Source organism: Chamaea fasciata, unplaced genomic scaffold (genome assembly GCF_029207755.1).
Source record: "Chamaea fasciata isolate MVZ Bird 193981 ecotype frontalis unplaced genomic scaffold, bChaFas1.0.hap1 SCAF_67, whole genome shotgun sequence".
In the NCBI taxonomy this organism is placed as follows: Eukaryota; Metazoa; Chordata; class Aves; order Passeriformes; family Sylviidae; genus Chamaea; species Chamaea fasciata.
In genome coordinates this window covers 80,817-103,060 of record NW_027094152.1, presented here as the reverse complement: position 1 = coordinate 103,060, position 22,244 = coordinate 80,817, and the positions used below count along the sequence as shown (strand labels likewise).

Sequence of the window (22,244 nt, the reverse complement as noted above, 5' to 3'; positions counted from 1 at the left end):
TACCCAAATTCCACTGGGTCGGGGCTTAAAAAATAAAACCCGTGAGGGTGCGAGGGCTCTGCCCTGAGCCAGGAGCAAACCCTGATTTCCCTCTTAATTAGAACAAAACGAAGCGTAAACCCTTCATTTTTCCCTGGAAATATCTCCCGGCTCAGCTGCAGAGCCCACGCAACAGCTGGGACGGGCTTCGCTTTCCTGAACCGGGTCACAAATCTGAAATGTGACACACTGGACAAGAATTTTCTGCTCAAATCCCAACAAAACAATGAGAAAAATCAGTGGTTACGCGGAATTATTATTGGGGTTTTGTTGCTCTTTTTTTTTTTTTTTTTTTTTTTTTTACCCAGGAGAAACATTCCTTGAAGGAGGGAATTTTCGGAGCTGGTTTTTATTTGGAGCTGAAATGTCAAATCGTTTTCTGTCCTAAAAAGCCCCCAAATTAATTCCATTTTGAATGTTTTTTTTTTTTTTTTTGCCCGTGGGCTTAAGCCAAATTTAAATCAGTTTTGGCTTTGATATTTCCCTGATCAAAAAGAAAACACCAAATGATAATATTTTTTTTTTTTTTTTTTTTTTCCCCCCAAGAAAACAGATTTCCCTGACATTCCAGGGACATTTTAATTCCTGCCTGGCACAGCGGGTTCCTTTTCCACTGCTTTGGTTTTTTGGGGTTTTTTGGGTTTTTTTTTTGTTTTTCTTTTGTTTGTTTGTTTTTTTGGGTTTTTTTTAAATTCCAGGAGCAGTTTTATGCTCCAAAACCAACCAACCAAACAAAAAATCCCACACATCAACAAAATAATTTTAATTTTGGGAAGAAAAAATTTCCCCTTTCACGCCGGCGCCGGGATTGCACACCCAGAGCTTTTCACGAGGCGGTGGGGGGGGGAAAAAAAATTGAAAAATTAAAAAAATATTTAAATTCCTCATGTGAATCCTTGGCTCAGCCCCCGGGGGATGCGCAGCCCTCACCTATGTGGCAGTTGTACATCCAGATGCGCTGCCCGTCGTAGCGGCTCCGGCATTTCATGACGTTGTTGGAATAATCCGACTCCGCCACCTCGTAGTTGGGGTTGATCACGACCTGGGGTTGTTGAGACGGGGATTTTTGGGCAGGATGAAGAATTTATTGGGTTTTCTTTTGTGTGTGTGTGTTTTTTTTTTTGGTGGTTTTTTGGTTTTTTTTGTAGCGGGAAATAAAAATATAAATTTGTTTCATGAAGGGAGAGGAATGATGCCAATAAAGCCAGGTCAGGGAATAAAACTCCAGGGAATGAAATTCCTCGGTCGGGGAATCCTGGAGTGGTTTGGGTGGGAAGGAATTCCATTCCTTAAATTAATGAAATTAATTAAATCCCACCCAGGGCCACCCCTGCCACGGGCAGGGGCACCTCCCACTGTCCCAGGGCGCTCCAGCCTGGCCTTGGGCACTTCCAGGGATCCAGGGGCAGCCGCAGCTCCGCTGGGAATTCCATCCCAGCCCCTCCCCACCCTCATTCATCTCCAAAATCCCACCCACATCTCCCCTTTCCCAGCGGGAAGCCATTCCCTGTGTCCCGTCCCTCCATCCCTGGTCCCTGGCCCCTCTCCAGGCCCTTCCAGGGGCTCCGAGCTCTCCCTGGAGCCTTTCCCTGCTCCAGGTGAACATTCCCAATTCCCTGAGCCTTTCCTCCCAGCTCTGCTAATCCGCCACAACCAAACCTTCCCCCGTGCCCCAAAATCTCCTCCTCGAAACCCCCATTTTCCATTCACACGGCTCAGGCGGAAGCAATTCCTCTCCTTCCCCCTCCTCTCCGCTGCCAGTGGCTGTTTTCAGACCCAGAGAATTCCCCCCCGTGGAGGCCTGGCCCCGAATTCCTACGAAACCTCCACAAACGGCACCGTTTAATCCCCAAAATCCAGGGGATGTTGCTTACAGACAGCTCCAAGGAATGTGACAACACTGTCAACGGCATCAGCTGGGCCGGGCCTGTCCAGGATTAGCTGGACACGGATTTTTTTAAAGACTTTAATCTCCAAACCGTGGTCGTGGGCTCTGAGTTTTCCCTTGGGAGCGTGTGTTGATTATCCTGGTGGATAATCCTTTCTATCTTCGAGGCATCTGGGGATATAATCCCTTTATAAACAGGAGCTGGAGGTGTCCAATGAGCAAATTTGGTAAATTCTGGATAAAACTGGCGGGGTAAAAGCAGCAGGGGCGTCCCAAAGGCTGTTTGTCCCACCTGGAAGAGGTAATCCCCGGGGGGGACGTCGGTGATGTCGATCCACTGGCAGTCGATGTCGTGCCGATAAACGTCCCAGCAGCCCACGGTGATGCCCTGCTCCCCAAAATTGGCACACTCGTACTGCTTCTGCACATCTGGGGGGGAGAACGAAGGCAGGAAGTGTAAAATCCGCCGCGGAATTCCCGGAGAATTCCCGGTGGTTCCCCGTGGGCAGTGGTGAGCTCCAGGCGGGGTGTTCTGGGTGAGGATTAAGGAGGTGCCGCCTCCCAGCCCCAGCGGCTGGAGGTTTCTTTCGGGATTCCTCACCTGGGAGGGAGCAGAAAATGAACAGTTTGGAGTTTGGAGCAGCTCGGGGTTGGGATGGAGGGAGATGAGGGTGGAAAAGAGAATGGGGGACCTGAGGGGTTCCCTTCCATTCCATCATCCATCCATCCTTTATCCATCCGTCCCATCCATTCATCCATCCATCCATCCATCCTTTATCTCACTTCCCCACCCTTTCCCATCCCACCTCCCTTCCATGGTGTCCAAAATTGCTCCAAGTTCCCCTTTTTTCAGTGCTACCTGCACATCCTTCTTCCATCCCTCCATCCTTCCATGGATCCATCCATCCATCCATCCCTCCATGGATCCATCTATCCATCCATCCTCCATCCATCCATCCCTCGATGGATCCATCCATCCCTCCATCCACATCCATCCATCCATCCATCCATCCATCCATCTCTCCATGGATCCATCCATATCCATCCGTCCATCCATCCTCCATCCATCCATCCCTCCATGGATCCATCCATGGATCCATCCATCCATCCATCCATCCATCCTCCATCCATCCTCCATCCATCCCTGGATCCATCCATCCATCCATCCATCCCTCCATGGATCCATCCATCCATCCATCCTCCATCCATCCATCCATCCATCCATCCCTCCATCCATCCATCCCTCCCTATCCATCCACACCAGGTCCCTGGCACCTTCCAGCCCACATCCCGCCATTGGGATCTGTCCCCTGCTTGGGAAGAGGACGAAATTCCCGGGACAGGGGAAGGCTCTGGCACACACCTGCTTCGCACTCGGTGTCCTCCAGGCAGAAGCTGGCCTTGTGTCCCTCGGCCACCTTGGTGCCGTTGAGGTTCAGGAGGTCGTAGTGGGTGAACACCTCCATGCTGTGGTAGTGCCTGTGGGGACACGCAATTATCCCCAGGGGTAATTCATTAATTTCGCTTTAATTACCAGCTCAAGTGGAGCTGCAGGAGTGGGACAGGGAATATTCCCTGGGGATGATGCTCCGTCGCCCATCCTGCTGCCCCCTGGCATTTATTTACACGGAATCCCAGCCTGGTTGGGCGGGGAGGGATTTAAGGATCGTTTTGTTCCATCCCTGTCCATGGCAGGGACGCTTCCCGCTGCCCCAGGTTGCTCCAAGCCCCATCCAACCCGGCCTGGGACATTTATTAAGTCCCTTGCTCCAACTTTTGTGGGATCGCAATGTTTTATATTGGCAGGAAAGGCGAAGAATCCACCAAAAAAATCATCCCTCGGAGCAGCCCCATCATTCCCAGGAACATTCCACACCGGCTGTGCCCAGTCCAGCTCCTGGCTGCTTTCATGAGTTAATTTTTAAGCAGCAGGACGTGAATTTATCAGCAAAACCCAACAGCTGGGGCAGCTTCTCTCACCCTGCTCAGAGCTGGGCTTTCACCCAGGAGACATTTCCTGGATTTAAGCTGGGATGTGCCGGTGTCAGCCCGGCCTGGGGAATGTTCCAGCACTGCTGGGCACAGCAAAAGCCAGGAGAGAGCCCAGAGCCCGTGTTTCGATCCCAGATTAGCAAAGCCAGACCCCAGCAGGGTTTGGGTGACGTTGGACTCGGAGGACGTTGGGGTTTTTTTAAGCCCCACTGCTGGCTCAGCAGAGAGCTGAGCTGAGCTCTAGCCCAGCTGGACTCCACGGGATTTGCAGAGCAGGAATGAGCCGGAATTACCGGATTAAAGCCCAGTTGTGGCTCCACGTGGTCAGGGCTGGGCACAGCAGCGTGGGGGATGCTGATGCAACACCCTGGATTGGAGCCCAGCCTTGGAATCGGGAGCAAATCCAGGGAAACAACTGGAGCGGGACCTGAAACCACTCTGTGCCACCCCAGCTATGGGAGTGGGTATCCCAGCACTGGGAATGGGTGTCCCAGCACTGGGAATGTGTATCCCAGCTTTGGGAATGGGTATCCCAGCTATAGGAATGGGTATTCCAGTATTGGGAATGGGTTCTCCAGCTATGGGAATTCCTATCTCAGCTTGGGGAATGGGTGTCCCAGCACTGGGAATGCCTATCCCAGCTATGGGAATGGGTACCCCAGCTTTGGGAATGCCCATCCCAGCCCTGGAACCCTGCCCTGAGACCCAGCAGGGCCCAGCTGCAAAGCTCAGCTCAGAGCGAGGCTCAGACGGTGCCTAACCCAGAACCAGCTGCTCAAGAACCGAACCGAGAAAGAACTCCCAAAACCCAGAGAACATCCCTCACAACCACCAGACCGCGGCACAAAACCCTTTTGTCACCTCCCCACCACAGCAGGGGGGTGACACCGACCCCCTCCTGTGACACCCACCGGTGACAGTCGTGCCACACCCAGGCGTGGCGGCCGTTCTTGGGCCGGAAGTCGGACTGGCCGTTGTTGTGGATCTGCGAGGAGAAGCGCAGCAGGCGCCGGTAGCCCGAGGTCAGCGAGGTGTTGTGGGCAGAGCTGGCCAGGCAGTTCTCCTCCAGGGCACACTGCAGCAGGAACATGGGCCTGTCCTCCAGGTAGGACGTCTGCTCCACCAGCTCGGCGTTCAGCACCAGGTCAGGGGCGGCTGGAGGGAGGGAACGGATGGATTTGGTGAAATTAAAACACCCCAAGCTAAAAAGTAAAAAAAAAAAAAAAAAAAAATCACTACCGAAGTAAAGAAACTACCTCTAAAAGTACAACGTATAAATACCCTTGTCCCCCAAAAGTAAAGCTAAGAATAAAAAACTCCAAACCAACAAACGAGTGAATCAAGCTGCGAAGATAAAAGTGTCAAAGGTAAATTTAGATTAGCAACGCAAAGGAAGTTGTTCCTAACTCATGATGCCTCAAGTCATCAGAGCAGAAATGCCACCTACAAGTAAACACGGAACCGAAATGTAAACCTGACCACGAACAGAATTTCTGAAGTTATCCATAGGGGTAACACGTACACTGCAATCAAACAAACCCGAAACAGGGTCGTGGGACGGTTTGGGTGGGACGGGGTTTTGAGGATCGGCCGCTTCCAGCCCCAACACCTCCCACTATCCCAGGTTGCTCCAGGCCCTGTCCAGCCTGGCCTTGGATATTTCTAGGGATGGGGCAGCCACAGTTCCCCCGGGAATTCCATCCCAGCCCCTCCTCACTCCCAAAAAGAACAATTTCTCCTGAATATCCAAATTAATCCTGCTCTGAGTCTGAGTGGGAAAAGCCCGGGAGGGAACCATTCACCGTATGGGAATAGTTGACTTTAAATCCCATCCCATGGATCCCATCCCATGGATTTCATCTCATGGATCTCATCCCATGGATCCCATCCCATGGATCCCATCCCATGGATTTCATCTCATGGATCTCATCCCATGGATCCCATCCCATGGACCCCATCCCATGGACCCCATCCTGTGGATCTCATCCCATGGATCCCCTCCCGTGGATCTCATCTCATGGATCCCACCCCACCATGGGCAGGGGCAGCCTCCACAATTCCAGCTGGCTCCAAGCTTGGACACTTGGACACCTCCAGAACCTCTCTGGGAGGAAGAACTTCCCGCCCTTCTGACGTATCCGGTTGACCCCATCCCTCCCGCCCCTCTCCTGTGCCCAGGTGGGACAAATCCCGAGTTACTCACTCTCGGAGCAGGACACGCCGGCCCCGAAGCGTCCCCCTCCCCTGGGGCAGGACACGTGCGGCCCGTCGTGGCGGCAGTGGGACAGGGACATCTCCGTCCCCGAGCACTTGACCCCGCTCATCACCACGTCGTCGGCGCCCACCTCCCCGTGCCAGTACCACGTTTCCTGGGTGGGGGAAAAAAAAAATAAAGGCAGGAAAAGGCGTTTTACACATTCCTTTGGGAATATTTTCCTGCCTAAAAAGTGGACTCTCCCTCCAGGGAAGATCAGGGCAAGACCTCACGTTATCCAGGAGGATTTTGCCGAAGGGAACTCAGGGGAGCAGAAGTTTTGTCACCAAATCCTTAAAAGCCTTAAAGCTCATCCAGTCACACCCCGGCCATGGGCAGGGACACCTCCCACTGTCCCAGGGTGGCCTTGGGCACTTCCAGGGATCCCGGGGCACCCACAGCTCCTCTGGGAATTCCAGTCCAGCCCCTCCCCACCCTCCCAGAGGAGAATTTATTCCCAGTAATCCACGTAACTCCGGAGTAGGAAGCCATTCTCCCTTGTCCCATCATTCCTGATGAAATCCCCCCTCCTTTCCTCACCCCCCCCCCAGTTTTACAAACCTCCTGGGAACGACACGGCATCAACACCCAAACCCAAAACTCACCAAACCCCAAAACTTGGGCGAAGAGGAGGCGAGAAAGAACCTAAAAAAACCCCCGATGAGACCCGTCCGTGTCCGAGCTGGGAGCCGTTTCCAGGAAAAGAAACCCCCGGCGTCCCACGGCTCCCGCTGGCCCACGGCGCTTTGGGAAGGCTGGGAGCACACAGGGCTGCCCTGTTCCGCACACTGGGGCTTTATGCTCCCGGAGCTGGGGCAGCATAAGGGCCTTTTCTCTTCCAAATTCCAGCAGCATCAGCTCAGGGGAAAGAAAAAAAAGCCTTTTCCTTGCCGGACTCTCCGGGCTGTGTCAGGAAAGGCCACACGGCTCAGGGGTGTGGAGATCCTCAGATCCCGGGATTTGATGATGGGAAATCAAGTTGGAGGAAGCAGCAGGAGCAGGGAATGGCTCCAGCAGCGGGTGGGCAGCTCCAGCCTCTTTTCCTGCTGGGTGTCCCAGCTCGGGGTGTCCCCTGAAGACCTGCAGATTCCTCCCCGGCCAGGGAGAACGGCTGGGATCTGCCCACGAGCCCAGGGTGGCAGAGGTCATGGAATGGTTTGGGTTGGAAAGGTCATCCCATGGGCAGGGACACCTTCCACCAACCCAGGCGGCTCCAAGCCCTGTCCAGCCTGGCCTCGGACACTCCCAGGGGTGGGACAGGACTGAGGTGTCATTCCTGGACATTCCTGAGGGTTTGGGGCAGGAGAGGAGCAGGGAATACCAGCAATCCACGCAGCTGGACGCAGCCCCGCTGCTCAGGGCTGCACTGGAGCAACTAAAGCAGCAAATTCCCTTTTTTTTTTTTTCTTCAGGAGATCTGACACCAGTTTGAACCCGAGCTCTGCATTTCAGGGAGGGACAAGAACCTGCCTGCAGCCAGCAGCCCTGGCTGGGATCGGGGAATGTCGGGAAACCTGAGCTGTGGGAAAACAACGGGGAGCTCAGGGGAGCAGAAGGTTTGTCACCAAACCCTTAAAAACCTTAATGTTTGTCCAGTCCCAGCCTTTACCGTGGGCAGGGACACCTCCCACTGTCCCAGGTTGCTCCAAACCAACCTCGGACACTTCCAGGGATGGGGCAACCACAGCTCCTCTGGGAATTCCATCCCAGGACCTCCCCAGTGTCCCAGGGAAGAGTTTATCCCCAACATTCCATCTAACCCTGCCCTCCGGCAGCGGGAAGCCATTCCCCCTTGTCCCATCATTCCAGTTCCCGACGGAATTCCCTCAACTTCCCACCACCCACAGCTCCTCCTGCTCCAAATCCCCACCTCCACGAGAGGGGAGACACCTCAAGGTCTTCCCAGCTCAACCCTCGAAGCTCCTTTCGGAACGACCCTTCTTCCTCCTCCTCCCTCCTCCTCCTCCCATCCCGAGGCGCTGCCCAGGTGAGGTGGGCGGGGTCTCACCTGGAAGGCGTGGCTGGCGAAGCCCAGCCCCAGCTGCCGGCACACCACCATGGCCTCCACCGTGCCCCAGTTGTGGCTGCACACCGTGCCCCACCTCAGCGTCCCGTTGCGCTCGGCCAGAACCTCCACGCGGCCCTCGTAGGGGTTCCGGCCCCCGCTCAGCCGCAGCTGCAGGACACAGGATGCAGAAATCCATGGAAAACTTCCAAGGGAGAAGGTTTTGTTCCTCAAAATTGTGGAATCATTGGATAGCCCCAGCTGGAAGCGGCCCAACCCTTGTAGGGGTTCTGGCCCCCGCTCAGGCAAAGCTATAGGACACAGAATACGTAAATCCATGGAAAACTTCCAAGGGAAAGGGCAGCAGGTGGGGGAGAAGATTTTGTTCCTCAAAAATTCTGGAATCATGGATATCCCCAGCTGGAAGCGACCCAACCCTCCTAGGGGTTGTGGTCCCCGCTCAGGCGAAGCTGCAGGACACAGGACACATAAATCCAGGCAAACTCCCGAGGGAGAAGGTTTTGTTCCCCAAAAATTGTGGAATCATGGATATCCCCAGCTGGAAGTGGCCCAATCCTTGTAGGGGTGGTGGCCCCTCCTCAGCCGAAGCTGCAGGACACAGGACATGTAAATCCATGGAAAACTTCCAAGGGAAAGAGGTAGGGAAGAGGGTTTTGTTCCTCAAAAATTGTGGAATGATTGGATATCCCCAGCTGGAAGCAACCCAACCCTCGCAGGGACACTCGTCCTCATTTTCCCTCCTTTTTTCTCAGGTAAAACCTGAATTAAATCCTCATGGCTTGGCTGAAACGATTCCCGCCCAAAATTCCCTCCCCACCTGGATCCCTCGGCTGCTCACCTGGTTCTGGAAGCCCATGGCTGGCACGTTGCACCTCACTGCAGCGTCTTCCTCGTGGTTGCAGCCCTGGGACTCGGTGTTGAACTTGCAGTCCGTGACCGACTTCTCGAAGCCCGTGCAGTCGATCTCGTTCAGGTGGATGGGACCCATCCCTTGGGGGGGGAAAAAAAAAATAGGGAAATATGGAAAATAGATGGGAAAAAATGGGGGGAAAAGTTCCTTTTGTGTGGTGAGGGAATGCCCTCGGCAGGTTGTGACCTCCAGCGTTCAAAAACTTGGGAAAAAAAATCTGATTTTTCGTAAAAACAAAACAAAAAATCAGTGAAATTACTGTTAACGATTTCACCATTAAATTTTTTTCCAGTGTTCTCCGCGACTCCAAGCACGGCAAAATCCCAGGAAAAGCCAAGTTTCCACTGTTTCATAACTCCCCAAACTTCAGCAGTAGGGATTCAGAAATTGTGACCCTTTGGCTGGGTCTCGGCGCTGGAATCTGCTCCCAGTCGAGGCCTGGCAGCGCTGACATGGAACTGGGACGTGGACACGTTGGCCGTGAATAAAACATCCACATCTCCTGAATGAGGAGTTCAGGAAAAGGAATCTGGGGCAGCTCGAGGATTCCAGCACTGAGGGAAACAGCAGAGAACCACCGAAATGGGATAATCGGGGTCCTGCCAGGATGAGCAGAAAATCGGAATTTCCGTCAGAAAAACGTGGAGGGGAACGATCCTCCCTCAAAACTCAGCCCCTGCTTCCAGAACTGGTTAGAAAGGGCAACAAGGCAGAGATGCGAATGTTTCGGGTTTAATTTCGCCCACAATTAATTGATGGGGTTTGTGCCCACCCCTCACCCCACAGCTGGACGGGGCGGGAGGACATTCCCGGGGGAGGCTGCCGGGAAATGGGAATCTCGTCCCGGTTTTTTTGGCCTCCCTCTCATTAAAACCCTGTTTGTGGTTCCCATCTGGAGCCGGCAGCGGCCTCCTGGTCGTTCTGCAGCCACCAAAGGGCTGAGGGGGAGGAAAAAAAACCTCAGCTGGAGGGGGAAGCTCCAGGAATGCGGGAGGGAGCCGGGCCGGCATTCCCAGCGTGGCAAAGGCATTCCAGAGGGGTGACAAGGATGACAAAAGATGATAAAGGATGACAAAAAGTGACAAAGGACAAGGGCAGGGCCTCCCTGAGCCACGGAACCCTGGCAGGGCTGCTCTTCCCGGGGAAATTGTGGCACGTGGAGCCAAAACGTGACGAAATGTCAGCAAAATTGTATTTCCTCCCCCGCCACTGCACTAAACCCCCCAGGATGAGGCCTGTCCATCCAACATTTGCGTTCCTCTACCCCTTGGAGTTTAATTCCACCTTCTCCCTCCCAGGATATCGACACATCCGTGAGCTCCGGGCTCAGCGTCTCCTCCCCTTGTGGAAATAAGGGTGAATTCCAGGTGGGACAAATCCTCCTGCCATGCCCTGAGCTCTGTGCTCCCGGTTTGATTTAACTGGGACTCCCAGTTCAGCCCCTGGGAGCTGATTTCAGCCTGTGGGATCCAACCTCCCACAGCCGGGGCGAGGCTGCTCCCTCAGAGCCCCCTCGGAAAAGCCAAATTCCCCGGGGGACGCAGCTGGAACGGGATGAAGTGGGAGCAGGGACACGGCCTTGAGGAGCTTGGAGAGCTCCCTGTGCATCCAGAGCCCAAAAAAAAAATCTCCTTTTCCAACCAAAACCTGCCCCTCTGGCTGCTGCAGGGACGTCACCCATCCCAAGGGACGTCACCCATCCCAAGGGACGTCACCCATCCCAAGGGACGTCACCCATCCCAAGGGACGTCACCCATCCCAAGGGACACAAAGACGAGAAGAAGGAAAAAGGGAAAAAAAAAGAAAAAAGAAAAAAAGGAACAGTGTGGGAATCCAGAGGGAGATTCCAGGCTGTGGGATCCAGGCAGGAACAGCCAGTTCCACGTTCTCCTCCCTCACGTGGCAGCCCCGGGGTGATGAGGATGTTTCCTCCGTCCCGTCAAACGCATCAGCAGATTCCAGCTGACCACAACGAGGGTTCTGGCAAATCCAGGGGCTTTGGTCACGTTTTGAAGCTTCCCAGCCTCTGGACACGCACGTGTTGTTCCCTTCTCCGAGCTGAAGGAATTTCCCTCATTCCCTGATTCTCAAAAGTTCCCCCCATTCCTTGATTTTCAAAATTTCTCCCATTGTTTTATTCTCACAACAAGGATTTGGTGTATTTTTTTTTTTTTTTTTAAATTATTCTCCCAAGAGTTCGGCGTCTTTTTTTTCGTTTTGGTTATTCCCACAAGGGTTTGGCGTCTTTCATTTTTTTTTTTTTTTTTTGTTTTGGTTATTCTCACAACAAGAGTTTGCTTTAATTCCTTTTTTTCTGTTTATTTGTTATTTTCAGGACAATGATTTGGTTTAATTTTTTAATTTTTTTTTTTGTTATTCTCACAACGAAGGTTTCCTCTCTTTCCTTTTCTTTTGTATTTCCACCCCAGGAACGAGGTGTGGGAATCACCAGGTGGCTTCAAGTTCGCCTTTGACCACATTTTGGGATTCCAACCAACTCCCAAAGGCAGGAAATCCAAACCCAAACCTGGCTCTGAGCTCTCCAAATGCCCTTCTATTTATAATGAGCTAAATTACTGTCCTGCCCTTAAATTGGAGCGTTTCAAGTCTGACTCCAGGATCTGATTTTTGTGCCAGGAACCTTCTAGTAATGCGTTACACCACGGTGTGGTTCTGGAGAGCTCAAAGGGAAGTTCAGAGCAGCAGATGAGATAATTAGGAATTAATTACCGGAACATCTGCCTGAGCAAAAAGTCAAACTCATCATCCCCAGACTTGGTTTTTTTTTTTTTTTTTCAGGGGATGTTTTTAAGTCACAGAATTCCAGTCTGGCCTCGAGGCTGACTTATTGAGGTGAGGGAAGGAATTCCTGGTCCTCAGATTGAACGTCCCGACAAAAATCTGCCGTGAATTATGGAATTGTGGGATGTCCCTGAACTACGGGATGTCCCCTGGGGGTGGAACGTTCCTTCGTTCAGGGCAGCAGTGAGAGGAACGAGGGAGATTTGTCTTTATAAACAAATTGTAGATAAAAACGAGCAGGGAGAGAGAAAAGAAACAACGGGAAAGATTCCACCGGTTGGTAAATGGAACGAGGGAGATTTGTCTTTACAAACAAACCGTGAGACTGCTGATAAATAAAACTGGATGCTGGGAGATGGGAAAAAAACAATGACAGGAACCAAAAATTCCATAGGAATTCCACCGATTGACACAAGGAAAGGACGAAGGGGGGGATACAGCGGAAGGAGTCTAGATTGGGTGATTTGGGGTTAGGTGTAGGGTCTGGATTGGGTGATTTGGGAAGTCTGCACCTCTCCAGCACCTCAGCCAATATGGAAAGAAAGAAGGAAATCAGGATGAAAAGGAGGATGGGTCCTCCAAAAATTGAAGAGACCCCAGGGAAACACTCCGTGACATCTCCCTTTATTCAAATAAAATTCCAGGGCTCCTCTGTCTCTTTTTTGGACACAACCCCACGGTGTCTGTGGGTGGATTTCGCTGCCCCCAGGACGCCCTGGAGCCGCCTGGCGCTCACCTTGGCCCAGCCTGGCCCCCGTGATGGCCTCCTTGGCGCTGCCAAAGCCCAGCTCCCGGCACACCACGCTGGCCGACACCAGGTTCCAGTTGTCGTCGCACACCGTGCCCCACTCGCCGTTCTTCAGCACCTCCACCCGGCCTTCCCCCGTGTTGGCTCCTCCCTTCAGCCTCACCAGGGGCTGCTGCAAGGGACAGACACAGGAGGGGTCATTCCTCATGGGCCCTCTCCTCTCCTCTCCTCTCCTCTCCTCTCCTCTCCTCTCCTCTCCTCTCCTCTCCTCTCCTCTCCTCTCCTCTCCTCTCCTCTCCTCTCCTCTCCTCTCCTCTCCTCTCCTCTCCTCTCCTCTCCTCTCCTCTCCTCTCCTCTCCTCTCCTCTCCTCTCCTCTCCTCTCCTCTCCTCTCCTCTCCTCTCCTCTCCTCTCCTCTCCTCTCCTCTCCTCTCCTCTCCTCTCCTCTCCTCTCCTCTCCTCTCCTCTCCTCTCCTCTCCTCTCCTCTCCTCTCCTCTCCTCTCCTCTCCTCTCTCTCCTCTCCTCTCCTCTCCTCTCCTCTCCTCTCCTCTCCTCTCCTCTCCTCTCCTCTCCTCTCCTCTCCTCTCCTCTCCTCTCCTCTCCTCTCCTCTCCTCTCCTCTCCTCTCCTCTCCTCTCCTCTCCTCTCCTCTCCTCTCCTCTCCTCTCCTCTCCTCTCCTCTCCTCTCCTCTCCTCTCCTCTCCTCTCCTCTCCTCTCCTCTCCTCTCCTCTCCTCTCCTCTCCTCTCCTCTCCTCTCCTCTCCTCTCCTCTCCTCTCCTCTCCTCTCCTCTCCTCTCCTCTCCTCTCCTCTCCTCTCCTCTCCTCAGATTTCCAATCTTCCCTGGGTGTTTTCCCAGTCTCCCCTCAGGGCATTTCCCCGCCGAGGCAGAGGAAACGCCGGCAGACTTCCACAGGGAAATTCCAGCAGAATTCCAGCGCGTGTGGAGCAGCCCGGCCCCGGGCACGGGTTCAGCTGGCTCCGGCAGGAACGTGACCCGGGGATTCCCTCTCTCCTGGCTCCCAGCTGTGCCAGCTGCCGTGGGAACCGCTCTCCCACCCTTTGGAGGAGGGAGATGGAGGAAAGGAGCTGGAATTCTGGAGGGTGGGAGCTCGGCTGGGCGTGCGGGGAGAGGGGGATTGCAGAGGGGACATTGCGGGAGTTGGTGAACGCTCACACTCCCCCAGGGGTTTCCTGCTCTACTTGGCAGCTGGATGGGATTTTGGGAAGGAATTCCTGGCTGTGAGGGCGTGGAGGGGCTGGGATGAAATTCCCAGATTTTCTGTGGCTGCCCCTGGATCCCTGGAAGTGCCCAAGGCCAGGCTGGAGCACCCTGATCTATGGAAAATCCCATGGTGGGACTGGATGGGCTTTGAGGTCCCTCAAACCCAAACCAGTCCAAGATTCCAGGTGCAGGTTTCAGTGGGATTTTGGGACAAAATATTGGGAGGGTGGCTGGGCTGGAATTCCCAGAGGCGCTGTGGCTGCCCCTGGATCCCTGGGAGCGTCCAAGGCCAGGCTGGGATAACCTGGAACAGCGGCAGGCGTCCTCCGTCTCCTTCCCGGACACAAACCTCCGCCGTTTTCGGATGGATTTCCCCAACACCGCCAAGAAAAGATGGCAAACCCGTCCCGTCCCCCCGCTCACCTCCTGCCTGAAGGCCTTTCGGAAGCCGCTGTGGCCGCTGGGGGCGAAGGCGCGGCCGGGGACGCAGCTGACCACGGCCGGCATCCCGCTCCCGCAGCTCCCGTTCTTCCCGGCGCCCGCCAGCTGCGCGCCCAGTTTGCAGCTGGAAATGTGCGCCTCGTTCCCGCTGCAGTCCATGGAGTAAGGCCAGTAGTGCTGCTTCCTTCGGCTGGCGAACATCCTGGAAAGGAGGTCCGAGGGGAAAAGGGGGCGGGGGGGGGGGGAAGTTGGGGATCCGTGAAAAAAGAAACAACAAAAAAAAACCAACCAACCAATCAACCAATAACAAAAACAGACAAAAAAACAAACCCAAACCCCCTTAATTCCAAACGGAAAACTGGGCTGGAGAATTCCCCAAAACAACCTTAATTCCAAATGGAAAACCGGGCTGGAGAACTCCCCAAAACAACCTTAATTCCAAATGGAAAACCGGGCTGGAGAACCCCCCAAAAAACTTTAATTCCAAACGGAAAACTGGGCTGGAGAACCCCCCAAAAAACCCCTTAATTCCAAATGGAAATCAGGGCTGGAAAACCCCCAAAACAACCTTAATTCCAAATGGAAATCAGGGCTGGAGAACCCCCCAAAATCCCTCCTTCCTTTTGCCATCAGCTGGGATTGGGAACAATCCAAATCCTCTCCGAGTCCGTGTTAACAACCCGGGAGCGATTTCCGAGAGCACGAGCAGCTCCCGCTGCCGACTCGTTCCCAGCAGAGCAGCTCGGCCGGCAGCAGCTCCTGCTCCCAAAATCCCTGGAGCTGCTCCAGGCGCTCCTCAGGAGGAAGGGGCACGTGTGAGGAACTGGGAAGGGAAGGAATCCTAATCCAGAGCTCCATCCCAACTGGGAAGGGAAGGAATTCAGCTCCATCCTAACTGGGAAAGGAAGGAATCCAGCTCCATCCTAACTGGGAAAGGAAGGAATTCAGCTCCATCCTAACTGGGAAAGGAAGGAATCCAGCTCCATCCTAACTGGGAAAGGAAGGAATTCAGCTCCATCCTAACTGGGAAAGGAAGGAATCCAGCTCCATCCTAACTGGGAAAGGAAGGAATTCAGCTCCATCCTAACTGGGAGGCTGCTGGAGCAGAAGGGAATGGAAATATGGGTCATGTCAGCCTCAAAAAAAAGGAGTTCAAAGCTCAGGGAAGGCTCAGGGGAGCCCGAGCCCTGCTGGGATCTCCACGTGGCTCCGTGTGATCCCGGTGCTGCTCCTCATTCCAGGAATCTCTGCCACGCAGGGCTGGGATCCAGGGATGAGCTGTGATAAATGGCACAGCGAGCTGGGCGGGATTTTGGGGAGGAAAAGCGGCAGTTTGGGCACACTGATCTGGGTGGAATTTTGGGGAGGAAAAGCAGTGATTTGGGCACACTGATCTGGGTGGAATTTTGGGGAGGAAAAGCAGTGATTTGGGCACACTGATCTGGGTGGAATTTTGGGGAGGAAAAGCAGTGATTTGGGCACACTGATCTGGGTGGAATTTTGGGGAGGAAAAGCAGTGATTTGAGCACACTGATCTGGGTGGAATTTTGGGGAGGAAAAGCAGTGATTTGGGCACACTGATCTGGGTGGAATTTTGGGGAGGAAAAGCAGTGATTTGGGCACACTGATCTGGGTGGAATTTTGGGGAGGAAAAGCAGTGATTTGGGCACACTGATCTGGGTGGAATTTTGGGGAGGAAAAGCAGTGATTTGGGCACACTGATCTGGGTGGAATTTTGGGGAGGAAAAGCAGTGATTTGGGCACACTGATCTGGGTGGAATTTTGGGGAGGAAAAGCAGTGATTTGGGCACACTGATCTGGGTGGAATTTTGGGGAGGAAAAGCAGTGATTTGGTGCAGCACAGAGAGCCTGGGCAGCAGTTGGAGAGGGGCAAAGAACCTTTTTATCCCTGAGGGGGTTTTTGGGAACTCCACCGGGCAGGTTTTCCCAGGTTTTCCCTTTAGGATTTGGACGTTGCAGGGTCAGGGATGTTTGAGGGGACGCTTTCCTCCTCTGCTCACGGAGCTCTGCTGCCCAGCTCAGCATTTCTCCATCTCTCCTGGCTCCCAGCCTCTCCCTAATCCTTCCTGGAAGCCGATCTGGCCGGGCTGAGGCTGGGGATGGATCCGGGCGGGCTGGAGGGGGAGCTGTGAGCTCTGATTGCATCCCACGCCGCTGGAAAAGGACGGAGCCGGGCTGGGATCCATCCCAGGGAACAGCGGCACGACCTTGCCTGGGTTGGGGGGCAAAAGTGGCCGCCAGAACCCACCCCCGGCACAGCTGGCCTGTCAGGGAGCCCCTGAACAGAGAGAAAAAGGGATGGGAAAAGAGGAATAGAGTTAAAAGTTAAAAAAAATGAACCCAGGGAGGACGAAAAACAAAGCAGCCTCTTCCCAGCTGTGCTGAGGACAGAAGGGAAGATCCGAAGGAGAATTTTCCTCCTTTACAGACAAGTCCAGACTGTTCCATGAGCTCCAGAGCAGACAAGATAGAGCTAAAATTTTCAAATTTAAACCCAAGGAGGACGAAATCCAGAGCAGCCACTTCCCAGCTGTGCTGAGGAAAGAAGAGAGGACCTGAAGGAGAATTTTCCTCCCTCACAGACAGGCCCAGAGAGCTCCACGCGCTCCAGAGCAGACAAGAACCAGGCTGGCTCAGGGCAGGAGGGATGGGGATGCCTCAGAATAGCAAACAATGACCTCATCCTGGAAATTTCATGAGGCAGCAACATCTGGACGGAATTAACAGCCCTCGGGAGGCTGGGGAGAAATCAAACCCCGCCTCGTGTCCCCAGACTGAATCGGTGTCAATAAAACAAGAGCAGAATTCAGCTGATCTTTGCAGGCAGAACCTCGGGGCTCTGCTGGTGTTGCTTTTTTTTTTTTTTTTTTTTGACACAAAAGGTCCAGCTGGGAGCACTGGGAGCCCAGGGTGACGCTGCTCAGGTCAGAGGTGGGGAAGAGCAATTCCTGCTGGGAGACTCCGGCCAGCTCCGGGTCAGGCTGGAATTCAAACCGTTTCTGCTGGTGAGGAGAGAGGGATTTTCATCCCAGGGAAGCTTTGAACAAAGCACAGGCAGAGCCAAGGGCTGAGGGGTTGGTTAAGGAGCACTCAGGATATTCCACATTTCCACGACTTGGGGAGCAGAGGAAAACATCACTGCACATAAACTCGAGGAAAATTCACCCAAATCCCACTGAGCAGAGGCTGAAAAATTCCCCCAAATCCCACCGAGCAGAGGCTGAAAAATCCACCCAAATCCCACCGAGCAGAGGCTGAAAAATCCACCCAAATCCCACCGAGCAGAGGCTGAAAAATCTACCCAAATCCCACCGAGCAGAGGCTGAAAAATTCACCCAAATCCCACCAAACAGAGGCTGAAAAATCCACCCAAATCCCACTGAGCAGAGGTTGAAAAATCCACCCAAATCCCACCGAGCAGAGGCTGAAAAATCCACCCAAATCCCACAGAGCAGAGGCTGAAAAATCCACCCAAATCCCACAGAGCAGAGGCTGAAAAATTCACCCAAATCCCACCGAGCAGAGGCTGAAAAATTCCCCCAAATCCCACCGAGCAGAGGCTGAAAAATCCACCCAAATCCCACTGAGCAGAGGCTGAAAAATTCCCCCAAATCCCACCGAGCAGAGGCTGAAAAATCCACCCAAATCCCACCGAGCTCCTCCTCGGGGCTCTGAGCAGAGGTTTCAACCCTCCAAATTTAGGAATTCAGGGGATTCCTGAAATTATCAAGGTGTTGCCTTCAGCCTCAGGGAGGAGGGAGGAAACCAGAACCTTCAGATCCCAAATTTTCCAGGGAAAAACAGCCCAGGAGAGTTCCTAACACAAATATTGAGGCGATGAGCTGCCCAGCCCCTCTGACCGGGTTCATAACGGAGTCAAACTGGGTTAAACTGGGAGTCGCTGTTTGATCCTGGAGCCGTTTCTTTGTCAAGTCACAAAGGCTTCGAGGAGGCATCAGCTCCGTCTCCGTGATCCCCGATTTCTCCTCTCTCCATCAGCAAAATCCATTAAATTCTGCTCTTCCCAGCCAGAGCAGGAGCTGGGAGGAGCACTTACAGCAGCTCCCGCATAAAACCCACCGCGAGGAACGAACAAGAGCGGGGCCTGAGCTTTGGATTTGTTTCATTTCCGAACATCAATCGTCGCTGTCAGCTCCAGGGGCCGAGTTCCAGCCAGGAATCAACCCCTGGCAGCGGGACAAGGATGAACTCAGTTGTTTTCTTTCGGGCAAGATCCATCTGCGGATCGTTTCGCCTCCCGGCATCGTGCGGGAGCCGGGACTGGGGGCACTGGGATGGGGGGATGTGCCTGATCCCTTGGCCAGCAGAAACCCGATCCCGGCTTTTCTGGGAGCGGGAGCAGGAGCAGGGAAGGATCTGCTCCAGGGAGAAGAGGATTCCCAAATTAAAAGGAGGACTGAGGAGAAAGGACTTTTCTGTGGTTCACATGCACAGGGAGAAGGGGTTTGGGATGAGCTTTTCCCTCTCCAAAACAACCTCCAAAACAAGAATCCTGGGAATCCTGCAGACAGAATCCCAGCTGGTTCTCTATTCCTGATTTTCCCTCCGTGGCTTTGGGCTGTTCCAAGGATCTCTCCAGCAGATCGGAATCTTGTTAAGGAGAGAAATGAAATGTGGCCAGATTGATCCAGCAGGAATGCTCAGAAACAGCAATTCCACAGGAATGAGCTTTTCCCTCTCCAAAACAATCCGTGTGGGACAAGAATCCTGGGAATCCTGCAGAGAGAGTCCCAGTGGGTTCTTTATTCCTGATTTTCCCTCTGTGGCTCTGGGCTGCTCCGAGGACCTCTCCTGTGCACCAGGATCTTGTTAACGAGAGAAACAAAACGTGATCCAGCAGGAATGCTCAGAAACAGCAATTCCACAGGAATGAGCTTTTCCCTCTCCAAAACAATCCGTGTGGGACAAGCATCTTCCTGGGAATCCTGCAGGCAGAATCCCAGCGGGTTCTCTATTCCTGATTTTCCCTCCGTGGCTTTGGGCTGTTCCAAGGATCTCTCCAGCAGATCAGGATCTTGTTAACGAGACAAACGACACCAGGAATTCCAGCAGGAATGCTCGGAATCAGCGATTTCCAAGAAACGGAATTTCAAAGGATGAGCTTGTCCCTCTCCACGCGGGACACGGCCCGGGTGAGAAGGTGCCACTGGCCAAGCCCAGAGCCTTGACCACAAATCCAGGGTCATTCCCAGCCCAGGACTGGGAGCTCTCCCAGTAACACCAGCTGAACACGAGACACCACAGAGGGGAAGCGGCCCGGGGGAAGAATTCAGATTTTAAACTCCGCTGACAAACAAACCCGTGCAGCTGCCAGAGCTTTACCAGCCTCTCCCAGCCAATAAAACGCCGTCCCCAGTTCGGTTTTCCCCCCGACCCGGGATAATGTTTGGCGTGTTTTCCGAAATATTTGTGGGTGCTGGAGCCCAGCAAGGCCGAGAACAAGGAGAGGGGGGAAGTCTGGGGGCACTGAGGTTTTCCAGCAGCAGAGATCTCCTGGGCTGGGATTTTGGGAATGCTTCGTGTTCCTAATTCCAGCTCGATTCAACGGGATTTTCAGCAGTGCTGAGCTGCTGCTGAGCAACCTCCCGTCAGTTTTTCCATTTCCCTGAGTCCAAGGGACAGGACAGCTCCTGAGCACCCTTTTTTATTGGAGGCAGATGGCTCCAGATGCTGCAGTTCATGCTTGTCTTGGAAAGGCCACAGCTGGAAGCAGGAAAAACCTACTTTGTCTGCCTGGAGGTGATTTATTCCCCGCTCCTGCAGGGGGTGGGAATCTCAGGGATGGGTTGGAGGGAAATGTGCTGCGCTGGAGGGAGCAAATCCTCCTCAAACTGATGTCCAGGGCGATGAATTCCCTGCTCATCTCTCCTGCAGGCAGAATTCCCAGTGGGTTCTTTATTCCTGATTTTCCCTCTGTGGCTTTGGGCTGTTCCAGGGACCTCTCCAGCAGCTCAGGATCTTGTTAATGAGAGAAACGGAACGTGGCCAGGCTGATCCAGAGGGAATGTTCAGAAACAGCAATTCCAGAGGCCAGAAGGAGCAGGCAGGAAAACCACGGCTCCCCCCCCTGAAGCCGCTTTCCCCCTCCCCAGCTCAGGGAGCAGCAGAGGAACCAGACAGAATTTCAATTTAAACTCTTTTACATCTGCTTTAGGGTGGGTTTTTGGGGTTTTTTTCCCCTAGGGAACAGTGTGGGAAGAGCCCGGGCTGGTGACTAAAAGCAAACAGAAGAAATGACAAGGAAAAAAAAAAGTCCAGAGCTGCCGGAACAGGAGAGGCAGCCTGAAGCTCTCTGGAAAACACAGTGTTCTCCCTGCAAATCACTGCTTCCTTCCTTCGTTGTAAAGGAATCCGCAAACCCAGGGAGGGAAAGCAGCACGGAATCTGTGTGAGAATTTACGAAAATTATCACACATCGATTTTAGTTTAGGACAGGTCCAACACTTCTGTGGAGAGCTTGTGTTTCGGCCAGGTTGGCTGAAAAAAAGTAGAATATTGGCTAAACTGGCTAAAAGGAGAATAAAATGCAGTGGGAATGCTGAGAGACAGACATGGGGGACACGGGATAGGGGACATGGAATAGGGAACACGGAGTGGGGGACATGGAATAGGAGACACGGAATGGGGACACGGGATGGGGGACATGGAATAGGGAACACAGAGCGGGGGACACGGGATGGGAGACATGGAATAGGGAACACAGGATGGGGGACATGGAATAGGAGACACGGAATGGGGACACAGGATGGGGAACACAGAATGGGGGACATGGAATAGGAGACACGGAATGGGGACACAGGATGGGGGACATGGAATAGGGAACACGGAGTGGGGGACACGGGATGGGGGACACAGGATGGGGGACATGGAATAGGAGACATGGAATGGGGACACAGGATGGGGGACACAGGATGGGGGACATGGAATAGGAGACATGGAATGGGGACACGGGATGGGGGACACGGGATGGGGGTGCTGCTGTGAAGATGCCACCACCTCTGCCTGGGACGCGGGGACTCTGCTGGCACCAGCTGTCCCACCTCTGCCCTCACGGGGCTGACTTGGCCAGGCAATAAATCCCTTCACTTCAACACCCGCCGTCGCCTTGTGTCAGGAGGAGAACCCCGGCCCGGCCCTTACTTGTAGACGTTGGCGTTGTATTTCCTCTCGCTGGGGAAGCCGAACATCCCGCAGACCACGCGGGAGTTCTTCATGGTCCAGTGCTTGTCACAGATCTGCTTCCAGCTGCCCTCGTCCTTCACCTCCACGTAGCCCTCGGTGACGGGGACGCGCTTGCGGTAGGTGGCCAGGATGGCGCGGATGCGGATGTCCTCCACCTGGATGTTCATATTCTGGGGGAGGGAAAGGAGACGGGAACATGGGGACGGTGCTGGAGCGGAGGGAAAAGGGGGTTTGGAAATTCCGGCTGGGATCACAGATCAATTGCGGTCAAGTCCTGTGGGTGGAAAATAACTGGGAATGGTGCTGGGATGTAGGGAAACGGGGTTTGGAAATCCCAGGTGGGATCACAGACCAGTTGTGGTCAAGATCTGTAGGTGGAAAATAATTGGGAATGGTGCTGGATAGTAGGGAAATGGGTTTTGGAAATCCGACATGGGATCACAATCCAATTGTGATCAAGTCGTGTAGGTGGAAAATAATTGGGAATGAAGCTGGATCATAGGGAAACGGGGTTTGGAAATTCCAGGCGGGATCGCAGAACAACTGTGATCAAATTTTGTGGGAGGAAAATAAATGGGAATGCTGCTGGGTTGTAGGGAAACGGGCTGTGAGCTTCCAGGTGGGATCACAACCCAACTGTGGTCAAGTCCTGTGAGCGGAAAATAAACAGGAACGGTGCTGGCTTGTAGGGAAATGA

At 53.6% G+C, this 22,244-nt stretch overlaps 1 protein-coding gene across 1 annotated transcript in view; it reads right to left on the bottom strand.

Annotated features, from left to right (window-relative positions):
- Positions 1-22,244, bottom strand: part of LOC136304291 (lysyl oxidase homolog 2) — a 43,390-nt gene that overhangs the window by 2,066 nt on the left and 19,080 nt on the right. The window contains exons 4-13 of the mRNA XM_066207925.1: positions 21,506-21,717; positions 14,306-14,525; positions 12,648-12,831; positions 9,038-9,189; positions 8,182-8,349; positions 6,123-6,288; positions 4,831-5,074; positions 3,291-3,406; positions 2,220-2,356; positions 970-1,081 (exon numbers count right to left, since the gene is read on the bottom strand). Of these exons, the coding sequence (XP_066064022.1) occupies positions 970-1,081; positions 2,220-2,356; positions 3,291-3,406; positions 4,831-5,074; positions 6,123-6,288; positions 8,182-8,349; positions 9,038-9,189; positions 12,648-12,831; positions 14,306-14,525; positions 21,506-21,717 (1,711 nt within the window). The remainder of the gene's footprint in view (positions 1-969; positions 1,082-2,219; positions 2,357-3,290; positions 3,407-4,830; positions 5,075-6,122; positions 6,289-8,181; positions 8,350-9,037; positions 9,190-12,647; positions 12,832-14,305; positions 14,526-21,505; positions 21,718-22,244) is intronic.